Source organism: Phaenicophaeus curvirostris, chromosome 2 (assembly GCF_032191515.1).
Source record: "Phaenicophaeus curvirostris isolate KB17595 chromosome 2, BPBGC_Pcur_1.0, whole genome shotgun sequence".
NCBI classification, from domain to species: Eukaryota; Metazoa; Chordata; class Aves; order Cuculiformes; family Cuculidae; genus Phaenicophaeus; species Phaenicophaeus curvirostris.
This window is the reverse complement of record NC_091393.1, coordinates 124,940,739-124,954,457: the sequence shown is the minus strand read 5'-3', so window position 1 is coordinate 124,954,457 and position 13,719 is coordinate 124,940,739. Positions and strand designations below refer to the sequence as shown.

At 45.4% G+C, this 13,719-nt stretch overlaps 1 protein-coding gene and 1 long non-coding RNA gene across 3 annotated transcripts in view; one reads left to right on the top strand and one right to left on the bottom strand.

The window, feature by feature from the left end:
• The window catches only part of LOC138717322 (uncharacterized), a 135,069-nt gene that overhangs the window by 77,279 nt on the left and 44,071 nt on the right, over nucleotides 1-13,719 (top strand). The gene's annotated exons all lie outside the window — the stretch shown is intronic.
• RCAN2 (regulator of calcineurin 2) overlaps nucleotides 1-13,719 on the bottom strand; it is a 77,226-nt gene that overhangs the window by 29,205 nt on the left and 34,302 nt on the right. Inside the window, exon 1 of one of the 2 annotated variants that reach the window (XM_069850828.1) lies at nucleotides 11,633-11,793. The exons of the other annotated variant lie outside the window; for it this stretch is intronic. Coding sequence (XP_069706929.1) covers nucleotides 11,633-11,719 — 87 coding nt within the window. The 5' untranslated portion in view covers nucleotides 11,720-11,793. Of the gene's footprint in view, nucleotides 1-11,632; nucleotides 11,794-13,719 lie in introns of those variants that run through there. 2 annotated transcript variants of the gene reach the window in all.

Genomic DNA, 13,719 nt, shown 5'->3' with positions numbered 1-13,719 from the left:
AGTGATGGGATGAGGGGGAATATCAAGAAGATATTCTTCACACTGAGGGTGGGGAGGCCCTGGCCCAGGTTGCCCAGGGAAGCTGTGGCTGCCCCATCCCTGGAGGTGTTCAAGGCCAGGTTGGATGGGGCTTGGAGCCCCTGGTCCAGTGGGAGGTGTCCCTGCCCATGGCAGGGGTGGAACTAGATGGGCTTTGAGGTCCCTTCCAACCTAAGCCATTTTATTATTTATGATACCTAACCATCTTTCCTCCTTTTTTTTTTTTTATTTATTTTATAGAATCAGACAAAAACACATGCACTTCCCAAACCTCTAAAAGTTTCCGTATGCCAATGATTTACTTCTGTCTAGCATAAGCAGCAGACTTATCACTGTTGTGCCCAGCATTTGGCTTCGCTCCCAGCTGTCGTGATTAATAAGAGTTTTTTTTAGTTCAGTGATTCTCAGATTATGGTTCCAGGCCTGGCAGTCGCCTGCGGAAAGCTGGCTGGTCACAAAGTGCTGGAATTGCTCTGATATAATCAGCTGTTTCTAAAGATAAAGGTACTACCTTTCACACTTCAGTAGTTTTCTTCTTAGGATCTCTAAACAAGATAGCAACATGAAATTACATTTTTAGGCAAATAACATGCATCTGGAAAGTCTGATCAGCCAGAAGAGACAAAATGCACACCAGCAATATCAAGTGCAAACTGTCCAATGGCCACATTGACATAGAACCCAAGATAATAAACTACCTCTCAACAGAATTAATGAGCACAACTTGAGTCAGCATCACAGCAGAGGCAGAAAGTACCTCCCTCTGGTGAACAAACACCAAGTGGGAATAGACTTTTATTCCACAAACCCAGGCTCTGTAACTGCTTCAAGAAGTGGAATAACCCCTCCACCAACCAGCTGTCACCAAAGAGCATCAGATGTGCTGCCATTCCAGCCTCTTTGCTGAGCTTCTAACATTCTTGTAGCTTCACCCCGTTCCTTCCAGTTGTCTGCATTTCCTTTAAAGCACACGGAAAACTAGCCGTGGGATCCCAGCACCCATGTGCCAAGGAGGGAGATAAGTGACCTGCACTGTCTTCTGTATGTCCAGAAATGACATGCAAGGAATGAATATTTGAGAACGAACATTTGAGAATGAACAACTTCTGGTTTAGAACTTGGAAACAACTACACATCCACCTCATGGAAATTATATTTAGACTGTAGATTACTTCTGAAAATAACTTGTTGAACAGCATCAAAGCTTTAGTCAAAATATCCACCTTGCACAACTCCTTTATCTAGTTGCCCTGTCAGGAACTTGTATTGATTTGACATGATTTGCTCTAGAAAACCCCAGACTAATTAATCCCAAAGTTCTTACAAACTTATTTCCCAGAATTAAAGTTCAATAAAACGATCTGTAATTATCCAAGCCTCTCTCCCCCTCCTCCTTTCAAAGACAAATGCTATTTCTTCCCATCTCCCACCCTCAGCAGTTTCTCCGTATCCTGGAACTTGCAAAGATACTTTCATATATTGGAAAGAATACTTCAACTCTATCCTAAAGCATTCTTTGGTAGATTTTTATCAGGTCCAACACACTTCAGTAATGTCACCTTACCTCTGTACTTTTAGCACTTTTTCTCTGCTCTGGCCACCACCAAGGGTTTGTTTGTCTGTTCCTATTAATTTATCAGATTATCTGTCAAGCTCTTTATAGATTAAAGCACAAAATCAGTCCTACCTGAACCCTCCCTGCATTGTTTGTTGTCTTCTTGCTGTTAATGGATTTGCAGGATGCTTTCCTTTTACTTTTTATGCGCTGCAGAAATTTCCTTGTTCTTCTTTAAATCCTCTGCTAATTGAAATTCATTTTGCGATTTTGCACACTTGGTTTTCTCTTTATATATAAATCCTTAAACTGCTGTAGAGCAAACGGAGTATCTGATCTAGCCGTAACACTCTCTTAATGTATGTCCCATCTGTCCTTCGCATCAGGACAGATAATCTCCATTATGCATTGAAAAGTGCCTCCTTAACTGCTAATTCTCATGCATTTCTCAGTCTATCAGATAATCTTCTTAGGAGACACCATTTACCAGCTCCATGAGGTTGCTGAAAATGACTTTTCCCCCCAAAATAATTTTCATTGTTCATCTGAGCTCAGATTTTCGTTACTTCAAAAGCTTTCTTCAAAATACATCTCCACCAGAAGTACTTGTCATTATTAATTTCTTCCTTAATTGCAAGGCTCAGAGCCCAAAACGAAGCACAAATCACCTCCATTTGCTGAAAGAAGCATGCCCAGAACAAGTGTCTTCACAGAAAGGGATCTCAGGCCCTGGCAGAGGCTGCCCAGGGCGGTGGTGACGTCCCCATCCCCAGAGATGTTTAGAAGGCAGGTAGATGAAGTGCTCAGGGATCTGGTTTAGTAGTGGACAGGTATGGTTGGACTCAATGATCTCAAAGGTCTTTTCCTACCAAGCGACTCTATGATTCTACGATGATCTGATTTATCATCCCTTACTGCATTTCCTCCTGTTTGGATACTTTCAACAATATAGAAATTTCTAGTATCATTTACCACACTGGACAAAAACAACAGGAGAAAACACACAGTTCCTTCTTACATTCCAGAAGGATGAAGCAGAGAAGAAGACTGAGAAAGTGGTAATAAGATTTATGAAAAGACAACAGATTTTTTCTGAGGGTTTACAGAAGTACGTTATCATCCACACAGGCACATGTAGCTTAGCCTGGCCACATTCAGTCTCTTGTAAGACATTTAATTCAAAAACATTCTGAGGAGAGAGTTGAAAGGAGGAAGGCAGCAGCCCAGAGTAACCACAAAGGGATTTTATTACCTGGAGGCAGAATGGAAGACTTTGGAAGGTGCTTGCAGGGAAGGAGATGAACTTTCAAAATTAATTTATAAGGATGCTGACCTGTATGGCAAAAGCTTTATCACAAAAACCTGGGTGTGACCATCAGCTGGTTTCACCTGACATCTTGTGTCAGCTTCTGCTCTCAAAGTCCCTAATTCACTACACCACGAGCAGCCTGGTCCAGTGAGAGGTGTCCCTGCCCATGGCAGGGGTGGAACTAGATGGGTTTTAAGATCCCTTCCAACCCAAACCATTCTAGGATTCTATGATTCTGTGAACGCCTCCACCTTTCATAGCCCAGATATCAAGATTATTCACTGCAGTATATGAAGCAGACAGATACTTCTGATAGTGACAAATTAAGCTGAAGGAATTACAGCGTGCAGCTGCCTGCTGATACTGCTCTGAGTACAATAGGTTCATTGTGTTTCTCAGCTCAGCGACTTCCATCAATGGATAGAGGATTATATGGTGCTGCAGAACTAGAGGTTCTTCCATGTTGCAGTACATTTTTCCTGCTAAACATGAAGCCATTCTGCAAGACAAAGTCCATCTCTCCATCCAGATGCTCCCATAACATCAGGCACACTCTGAAGGTAGCAAGTTTGGACTAATTAAAAAAAAAAAACAAACCCAAACCCATCTAGTAACTAAGCAAACCTCAGTGCTCTCTGGAAAACATATACAGCTCAAACAGCATTTGAGATTCAACCTCTACGGAACTCAGTTATTAAAATCATAGAATGGTTTGAGTTGGAAGGGACCTTAAAGATTATCTAATTCCAACCTCTGTGCCATAAGCAGGAACACCTCCCACTGGACCAGGCTGCTCCAAGCCCCATCCAACCTGGCCTTGAACCCCTCCAGGGATGGGGCAGCCACAGCTTCCCTGGGCAACCTGGGCCAGGGCCTCATCACCCTCAGCGTGAAGAATTTCTTCCTAATGTCTAATCTAAATCTTCTCCCTTCCAATTTAAAGCCATTCCCCCTCATCCCATCACTCCAGGCCCTTGTAAAAAGTCCCTCCCCAGCTTTCCTGGAGCCCCTTCAGGTACTGGAAGCTGCTGTTAATCAAGGGCTATTAATTATACCAGATCTGTTACATTCCAAGCCAGCTTCCTAATCAGAAAACTTATTTCCTGGTTCCTTAGTTCTCCATCTGCAAATGAAAACACTTGGAGCTTTTTATCTATAACACCACTTTGAAGTTTTTCAGCAAGTCCAGGAGTACAGAACAGACATGCTGCCATGGAGATGCTGCAGCAGCATCCAGCTCTGCACCAGCCCATCCAGCTGGTCTCCTATCACACGGTTTGCTCTGCGGACACCCTGCAAGGACAGTGGAGCTGTTTGTTCCATCAGAGCTGCTACAACCAAAGGCTCCTCCTTGATTCAGCACCAAGAGAAATACCCAGTGGGAGCAGGTAAATGCATCACAGGAACGCTGACGCTACAAGAAGGTGATCTGTGCTTTCAGAAACTACCATGAACAAAGCAGAAATCAACCTTAATTCTAGACAGAAAGCACAGCCTGGAGGCAAACTTGGTGGTTGAATGAGCATTTTAGAAGCATTGTCAACAAGAAAAAAGGGAGGAGAGTTTTACTTTTTGGCCGGAAAAAGAATTAAATGTCTAGCATCCTGTACTGCTGTTAGTGGAGAAGGGCAGCCAAGCTGTCGTGCCTCGAGCTAGCAGTGACTGACGCTCATAGAATCATAGAATCATAGAATAACCAGGTTGGAAAAGACCCACCAGATCATCGAGTCCAACCATTCCTATCAAACACTAACCCATGCCCCTTAGCACCTCGTCCACCCGTGCCTTAAACCCCTCCAGGGAAGGGGACTCAACACCCTCCCTGGGCAGCCTCTGACAGGGACCAATGACCCTTTCTGGGAACAATTTTTTCCTAATGTCCAGCCTAAACCTCCCCTGGCGGAGCTTGAGGCCATTCCCTCTCATCCTGTCCCCTGTCACTTGGGAGAAGAGCCCAGCTCCCTCCTCTCCACAACCTCCTTTCAGGTAGTTGTAGAGAGCAATGAGGTCTCCCCTCAGCCTCCTCTTCTCCAGGCTAAACACCCCCAGCTCTCTCAGCCGCTCCTCATAAGGCCTGTGTGATCATCTGCGTGTTCTACACCAAACAGAAGGAAGTCTACCCAACAGCAGAAAGTCAGTAAATGCAGTTAGTTCCAGGAGGGTTACAGTCTCAGCTGAGCACTGACTGGAGGTTTAGCTCAGTTTCTAGACCTTGGCAGCTGGTGTGTTAGCCAAACGTTCAATAAATGGTGGTACTCATGTTCAGCATCTCTTCACCAAGGAAGAATCCACTGCTCAAGACCACTCAGGGCTGTCTGCACCTTAGCATATGGTTAGATAATGTCTCCCAAAGCAAATACAGCGTTTAGCACACAAATGATCAAAACTAAGTAGATGCCCAGCAGGACGAGGGAGTGGATTCTGCCCCTCTACTCTGCTCTCATGAGACCCCATCTGGAGGCCTATGTCCAGTTCTGGAATCCCCAACAGAAGAAGAATACGGAACTGTTGGAGCAGGTCCAGAGGAAGGCAATGAAGATGGGATGGAACACCTCTACTATGAGGCCAGGCTGAGAGAGTTGGGGAAGTTGGGTCTGGAGAAGGGAAGGATCCAGGGAGACCCGAGAGCAGCTTCCAGTACTGAAAGGGGCTCCAGGAAAGCTGAGGAGGGACTTTTTACAAGGGCCTGGAGTGATGGGATGAGGGGGAATGGCTTTAAATTGGAAGGGAGAAGATTTAGATTAGACATTAGGAAGAAATTCTTCACGCTGAGGGTGGGGAGGCCCTGGCCCAGGCTGCCCAGGGAAGCTGTGGCTGCCCCATCCCTGGAGGGGTTCAAGGCCAGGTTGGATGGGGCTTGGAGCAGCCTGATCCAGTGGGAGGTGTCCCTGCCCATGGCAGGGGTGGGACTGGGTGGGATTTGAGGTCCTTTCCAACCCAAACCATTCTGTGATTCTATGACCCTTGTGGGTCCCTTCCAACTCAGCTCATTCTGTGATAAAAAGACATGTGTATCTATTTCTCCAGCAGAACTATCGGATCTTGAAGATTTCACAGATGCAAGGTTATTTGCAAACGGAAAGAACTATCAGGTACAGAAAATACTGACAGAAGCTGTAAAGCAGTCCTTTCAAGCCATCAGGGTATTTTTGGCAGTCACGCTGCTGTTTGGTTTCCTCCTTACAGCCTCAGTCTGTGGAGCCTTGTGACTGTGCAACAGTCTCTTCCCACAAATTACACTCATGTGGCTAAGAACTTGAAAAAAGAAACCCTGAAACTGCCCCAACAAGTCATGATTTCTGCCACTGGGCAGCTGGCAGCACCCAGAGGAGCACCAACGCTCCTCCCTTTTTCTACAGCTTTCTTCACTTGACTTGAATCTTAGAGCACTTAAACTTTAAATGCCAGAATGAGCTGCTTGTGCAAATGCAGAATTAAAGTGGAAAGCAAGAAATACAAGAACCCAGCATGCTTTGGCCCTCTAGAACCCAGAAGATCTGATACAATATTCATAGAATCATGGCTTGGGTTGGAAGGGACTTTAAAGAGCATCCATTTCCAGCCCCACTTCCACTAGATCAGGTTTCTCAAAGCCCCATCCAACCTGGCCTTGAACACCTCCAGGGATGGGGCAGCCACGGCTTCTCAGGGCAATCTGGGCCAGGGCTTCCCCACCCTCACCCTTATTTCTTCCTAATGTCTAATATAAATCTCCCCTCCTTCAGCTTAAAACTGTTCTTCCTTATCCTATCCCTGCACTCCCTATCAAGAGCCCCTTCCCAGCTTTCCTGGAGCCCCTTTCAGTGCTGGAAGCTGCCCTAAGGCCTCCCCAAAGCCTTCTCTTCTCCAGGCTGAACAACCCCAACTCCCTCATTTTAGACTGCTAACCCTCTCAAAGACAAATGTAGGGCAATGACTGGTCTCCAAACCATCCATCCCAAAAAACTTCTATGAGCAGCGTGCTCACTGCGGTATGTGAACCATATAATGAATTTGCAGATGATAGAGGTCCTTCTCCAGTGGGGATTAATCCCAAAGCAATCCAGTCAAAACAGTGGAACTATTTCTACTATTTATCTCTGCTGAATGCCTCATGACACGTTGTTTTTTCCTCACGTTGAGATAAAGGTCCTTTCCATATTACTTTACATTACTGTCTTCAGATACAAATTCAATCAGTCTGGATCATTAGTACTTCTACTCTGCGACAGTAGTGCCTCGTGGTCCCAATCATAACTTGTTGCCAAGAGGAATAGGTTGTGGAAACATAAGTGAATCATAGAATCATTTGGTTGGAAAAGACCTTTGAGATCATCGAGTCCAACCGTACCTGTCCACTACTAAACCAGATCCCTGAGCACCTCATCTCCCTGTCTTTCAAACCCCTTTAAGGATGGGGACTCCACCACCTCCCTGGGCAGCCTCTGCCAGGGCCTAAGACAAACCTTTCCATGAAAATACTTTTCCTGATGTCCAATGTGAACCTGCCCTGGTGCAACTTGAGGCCATTCCCTATTGTCCCATCACCTGTCACCTGGGAGAAGAGATCAACACCCACCTCGCTACAACCTCCTTTCAGGCAGTTGTGGATAATGATGAGGTCTCCCCTCAGCCTCCTTTTCTCCCGGCTAAACAACCCCAAGTCCCTCAGCCGCTCCTCGTAATTCTTGTTCTCCAGCCCCTTCCCCAGTTGGCCTTGCTGAACCTCAGCCCTTTGGTGTCAGCCCATCGATCCAGCCTGTTTGGATCCCTCTGCAGAACCTCCCTGTCCTTCAGCAGATCAACACTGCCGCCCAGCTTAGTGTCATCCGCAAACCTACTAAGGGATGCACTCCATCCCCTCATCTAGATCATCGATATTGAACAAAAATGAAGAGCAAACATGAAGAATTACTAATATACAAGAACATCTTGCTTCAACTGTTTCAGGGACGTCTGGAATTTCTCTGTTACAAGCAAACAAGACATTCATTAGCTAATTGCTTATGTAACAAACATCATTATATAAAACAATCATCGAGAGGCACAGCAAGAAGAATTTTACTTATCCAGGTGAACTTCAAAGCAGAACCGCGCTCTGTGATTTCTATGGTTACCTTCTCAACTTTACTATTAATAGTTCCTGATGCACAGGCTCTGCACAGTCACTTGCATGTTGATTAGCCTGACCCAATTTCTGGATTGCAAAGCAGCAACTGATCAAAAGCGAAAGGCCTGGTGGACAGGTTCATGGATGGAAAGCAGCGGTGTCCGTGCGGCGGGCCACCTGCCAGCGTCAGGTTGACACAAGCCTCTGTTGAAAGGATGAGCCACTCCAAATGCTGAAACTAAGAAGCTTCGCCCTCAGTGCTAAGTAATCGGTTTCCAAATGGAAAAAAAGATTATTTCCAAGCTGGTCTGCCAGACGCTAGGAGCACAATGCCTATAGAACAAGGTCATTCAGCAGGGGGAAAAGCAGCAATAAGCTAAGCAGTTCACTCCACCCCAAGCCCTGGGCCCAGCAGCAGCAGTTACCTCTCTGTAAGAACGTCCCAGCCGCTGCTCTGGAGGAGTGACGGCTTCAGGAGGCATCACCGTCACCTGTTCTACAGTCCAAACCCAGAGCGAGCTCTGCCCCTGCAGGGCTGGCAAACAGGGCAGCTCCTGTCTAACCCCCTGCAGCCTGCAGGCAGCATCCCAGGTGCGTGACCCCCAGGTACTGCAGGAGGGACAGCAAAGGCTCAGGGCACTGGCAGGGGCTGCCCAGGGAGGTGGTGGAGTCCCCATCCCTGGAGGGGTTTAAAGGGCGGGCAGATGAAGTGCTCAGGAACCTGGTTTAGTAGTGGACAGGAATGGTTGGAGTTAATGATCTCAAAGGTCTTTTCCAACCAAGGGATTCTATACAGCCAGCATCCTTCTCCAAAGCCTCACTTCAGTTCTAAATTGAAATAAAGTAACACACACTGCAAGCGCATCCCCAACCCTAAATCACAATCATTGCTGACGTTGGAAAACCACTTCTGCAGGACTAACAGCGCATTTTAATAAACCTCATCATGCACCACATGTCATGAAGTCTTTAATGTGTCTTCTCTACCACCAAAGGAACATTCCCTTCAGGCACCCAGAGGGTCCCCTACAAATAAAAAGCTTTCCCCTCCATGAAGAGCTTTCTAGCAGAAGAAAATGGAAGGGGCATAGGCTAGACTTCAGTTTTCAACCCTACTCACGCCTTCCAGTGGACCTTCGCCAGGGGAGGTTTAGGCTGGACATTAGGAAAATATTCTTCACAGAAAGGGTCATTGGGCACTGGCAGAGGCTGCCCAGGGAGGGGGTTGAGTCACCTTCCCTGGAGGGGTTTAAGGGACGGGTGGACAAGGTGCTAAGGGGCAGGGGTTAGTGTTTGATAGGAATGGTTGGACTCAATGATCCGGTGGGTCTCTTCCAACCTGGTGATTCTGTGATTCTGTGGAAGGGCTGGGCAGAGGGGTGCACCCAGCAGAATAGGGGATGGGGAGAAGGCAGGACTTCGGTGCTTGCTTTTGCTCTTTTATTTCAACTTCCACACCCATTTCTTCTCAGAAACAGCCTGCCTGTCTTCTTAACCTTAAAGCTTGATGATCCCATCATCTTATCAAAGTCAAGATAAACATTTTTATACTGACAATAAAAAAACTCAACCCCTTGAAGCGAAGACTTTCCGCAGACAAAGAACGACATTCTTTTTCTTTGCTGCAGTTCTGAGAGCGAGCGAAGAGCAGTCGGTGCCTCCACCTTTAAAACATCAGTAGAGCCAAAACTTTCACCAGGAGGATGCCTGCGCTGCATCCTGCTGCGTGGAGGAAGAGCAGGGACCAGCGCAGCGCCAGCCAGGCTCGGGCTCTGGAAGCAGCCGAGCTGCAGCAGCGCTGCACACGGCCTCCAACAACCCCCTTTGTGGACAACCAAGTGAAATGAGTCTGCAGCGAGCCGTGGGTCGCTGAGGACAGAGCGCTTCTAGCATCCGAGCCAGACAACTTCAAAGCAGACTTGCCGTTCCTAAGCTGCACTGCAGTCTGCAGTGCAGTCTCCACTGGAAATACACCCAACGTCTTTGCCCTCAACGTTTTGATTCAGACATCAGAAGAAAAGAAAAAAGAAGAAAAAAGGCAGTTTTAACCAAAGGAAAGTCCAGTAAAGTCCAACTAACGGGAAAGGGATCACAGTTTCTGCAATGACTCTGTAACCCTTTTGTTCTCTTTTATCTCGTGTTCCTGGGCCACACTTTCCAGATGCTGCAGCCTCAGCCAGGCTAATCTCACTCTCTCCAAAGTCAAAAAGCTTTCTGCTGATTCAGTGGAAGCCACATTTTTGCTTTTTCATCGCTTCTGTCATATGAATGACGATACAAGCAGATTTCTACAGGTTTCATGTCCTGCATAGTCTTATGTTGACCATGGACCAGATGCTGGAAGGCAGTTGTTCCAGGTCCAAGTCCATGTCAATGCAGGTGTAATACCTAAATATTTAAAACATATATTCTTAAGTGAAAAGGAAGGAAAACAAAGTATTAGCAGGTGAACATTTCACTACAGCACACATGTCCCAGTGCAGGCACGACTGCTCACCTGAACCATTCCTCTGAATTATTCCCTTTTTCATCTTTAAATTGAGTATTAAACTGCTAGGAAAAAGCTTCGCAAATTAAGAAGAATCTCTTGCCAGCAACACAAAAGCATCTGTACAAAGTACATATTGATATCACCTGGTAACAAATTAACGGGGAAAAAAACCCATATAATATCCTCTTGCAAATGAAAGGGGATTCATTTCCAGATATTTCCACTGGCTTCAATGTTTGACTCTGAAGTAAACAGAACAGGGCTTCAAAATTTGACCTTCAACTTGTAAATACCTCTTTCCCTGTTGTATTCTAAAAACAGAGGAAGCAGATTAGAAACTAATGTTGTATCTTTGTCCTTCAGATAAACTGCTGAATATCACTGTATTACCTCCGAGCTCTTTCAGGTGATCTGTGAAAAGCATACTCAAAATTCTTCCTTCAAACTTAATTTGCAGTGATTTTCTGGCAGTAATATGAGAATAAATGAAAAAGATAATTGATTTCAACAGTAAGCAATTACACACAATGATTTTTCTACAGCAGTTGTCTAATTAAGAGACTGAGCTCAATCAAGCCTTTGATTTAAGCACCGTTTTTGACGTACTCATATGATATGCAAGATGCACAACTTTTTGTATTCTGTTTTATTGCAGATGCACCAAAATACTTGCTGCAAACTTTTAATCCTTCACAAAAAAAATTCACACTTGTAAGCACGATTTGGATCGGGAGAAAAGAAACAGCTGCTGCTCAACTGAGTAAAAATACGTGAAGATTATCAACACCGATAAATGACATTTACAGCAAGACTGAATAAAAAAGTGACAAGGAAATAAAACTATCTCGGCAAAATGAACAAGGAATGGTTTGTTATGAATATGAAACATGCACAGATGTCAGTTATATAACTCGTTTCTTCTATCATTAAAGAGTAAACACCAGTCTATTCTTTCAGCTTATCAAAGCACAGTAAAAAGCAGGCACGTTTCTCTCCTCTATTTCTCTCCCCTAATTAACAGACCTTTTTAACTGCGTGTGTTTTAACTCCTGCAGCGCAATCATCTCCTCTGCTTCCTTATTCTGAATTGTACAAACGCCTGCTGCTCCCCGAAGGCTTTTGTGTAACAAAAGAATTGTAGGTGCATACCTTAACCTCTTGGTTGGTAAAAATCTCCACATCCACCCCACAGGCAACCAGAGTGGAGACATCACAGTCCATGCTACGGGCTGGCATCCCCCCCGTGGCACACAGAGTTAGGCAACCTCACAGTAACAATGGTCAGAAGGAAAAAAAAAAAAAATCTTCAGTATTGCAGCTGAACGGTCCAAAATTTGTGTTTCAATGCTGACAATAAGTGCAAAGCTTCCAACACGAGGTCTTTGCACTGCACCGAGGTGCTCCTTGCCTCTCCCCCGTCCACCCACCAACTGAGCAGGCACGGCAGAGGAACGGCGCTATTCCATCTCTCACGGCAATGACATCACCACCAAGACTGACAGAAGCTAAATCTATTTTTTTTCCAACCCTTTTATCTCCAGGCAGCACAGTGGATCAAATTGAACATGATTATGTGCTAAATCTGAACTCGGACTGAATCAATTCGAGCAGCGTTCGCTGGCAACTGAGTCATAGCTGTTGTTTCAGCTGAGTGCTTATGTTGGCAAAAAAGATTGCCTGACACTGAAAGCTCCGCTCAGAGTGTAAATTAACTCAGCATTTAAAGCCACCCAGCTCAGGGTAGCGTTCAGTACTTTATTATATCTTAAAATCTACAGCAGAGCACCAATGAGAAACAAAACACACACCAAGCACCTCCGCATTCTGCTCTTAATACCTCTAAGTCTTTTTTAATAAAGGGCGCTCTGTAACCCCACACACGAGATCAGAGAACATCAAGTCCTGTCATCAGGAGCGATCAACACAGCAAATTCGATCCCAGCACTCAGATATACAAGTTGCGCTATGACTCATGCTCAGGAAGATCAGAGGGATGGCTGTGAGGGATTGGGAAGTCAATCCCCCTTCAAAGAGTGGAACATGGACATTTCCCTTGAAATTAGGACTTTGCACTAGGCAATCTTTATACTGCCTGTCCTTCGGGTAGCCCTGCACAAACGTAACTGGATCCACCTGAAAGAACCAGATTTAAGTCAAGTGAGGATGTTTTACACCTGCTGACTCAGTTGTCTGTTAATGCTTTGCAATTTTTTTTGTTTTTTTAATGATAGAACTAAAATACAAGTTTGGGAATTCTGAAGTTGATCTTTATCCCACACTTGCATCATTATTTTTCCTCTAATGTTTCATTCTTGTGATTCATAAATTACTTTTAATTGTTGTATCCTTGAGATGACATTTATAGGTAAATCAGACTAGCAAGCAGAATTAAAATATCCAACTACTGATAGAATTCCTTAGTTGGAAAAGACCTTTGAGATCATCGAGTCCAACTGTACCTGTCCACTACTAAACCAGGTCCCTGAGCAGCTCAACTACCCAGCTTTTAAGCATCTCCAGGGATGGGGACTCCACCACCCGAGAAGCCTTTCCGTGAAAACATTTTTCCTGATGTCCAAGCTGAACCTGCCCTGGCACAACGTGAGGCCATTTCCTCTCGTCCCATCACCTGTCACTTGGGAGGAGACCAACCCCCACCTCGCTACAACCTCCTTTCAGGCAGTTGCAGACAGGGACAAGGTCTCCCCTCAGCCTCCTTTTCTCCAGGCTAAACAACCCCAGGTCCCTCAGCCACTCCTCATAACCCTTGTTCTCCAACCTCTTCGCCAACTCCGTTCCCTTCTCTGGATGCGCTCCAGCCCCTCAATGTCTTTCTTGGAGTGAGGAGCCCAAAAGTGAACCCAGGATTCGAGGTGCAGCCACACCAGTGCCAAGTACTGGGGCACAATCACTTCCTAATGCTCTATTTTATTACACTATCAGCTGATCTTTAAGATCCCTTCCAACCCAAATCATTCTATGGTCTTCTATGCACTTCTACAATCCAACACCCTTCAAAACAGAATCACTGCAATTTCTCCACTGTACCCGAGTAAGGAAACCTTACCCGGATCACAATCACACAACCTACTTCTTCCCCTTAAAACCACTCTAACTCACTAGAATATTTTAGTGAGCTCTTCAGAGGGACAAGCTACTTGGTTTTGCTTCTCAAAAACAAAGATTACCTAACAGAAGAACTCCACAGAGCGTTTGAGTGCTTCAACTTACGTTTT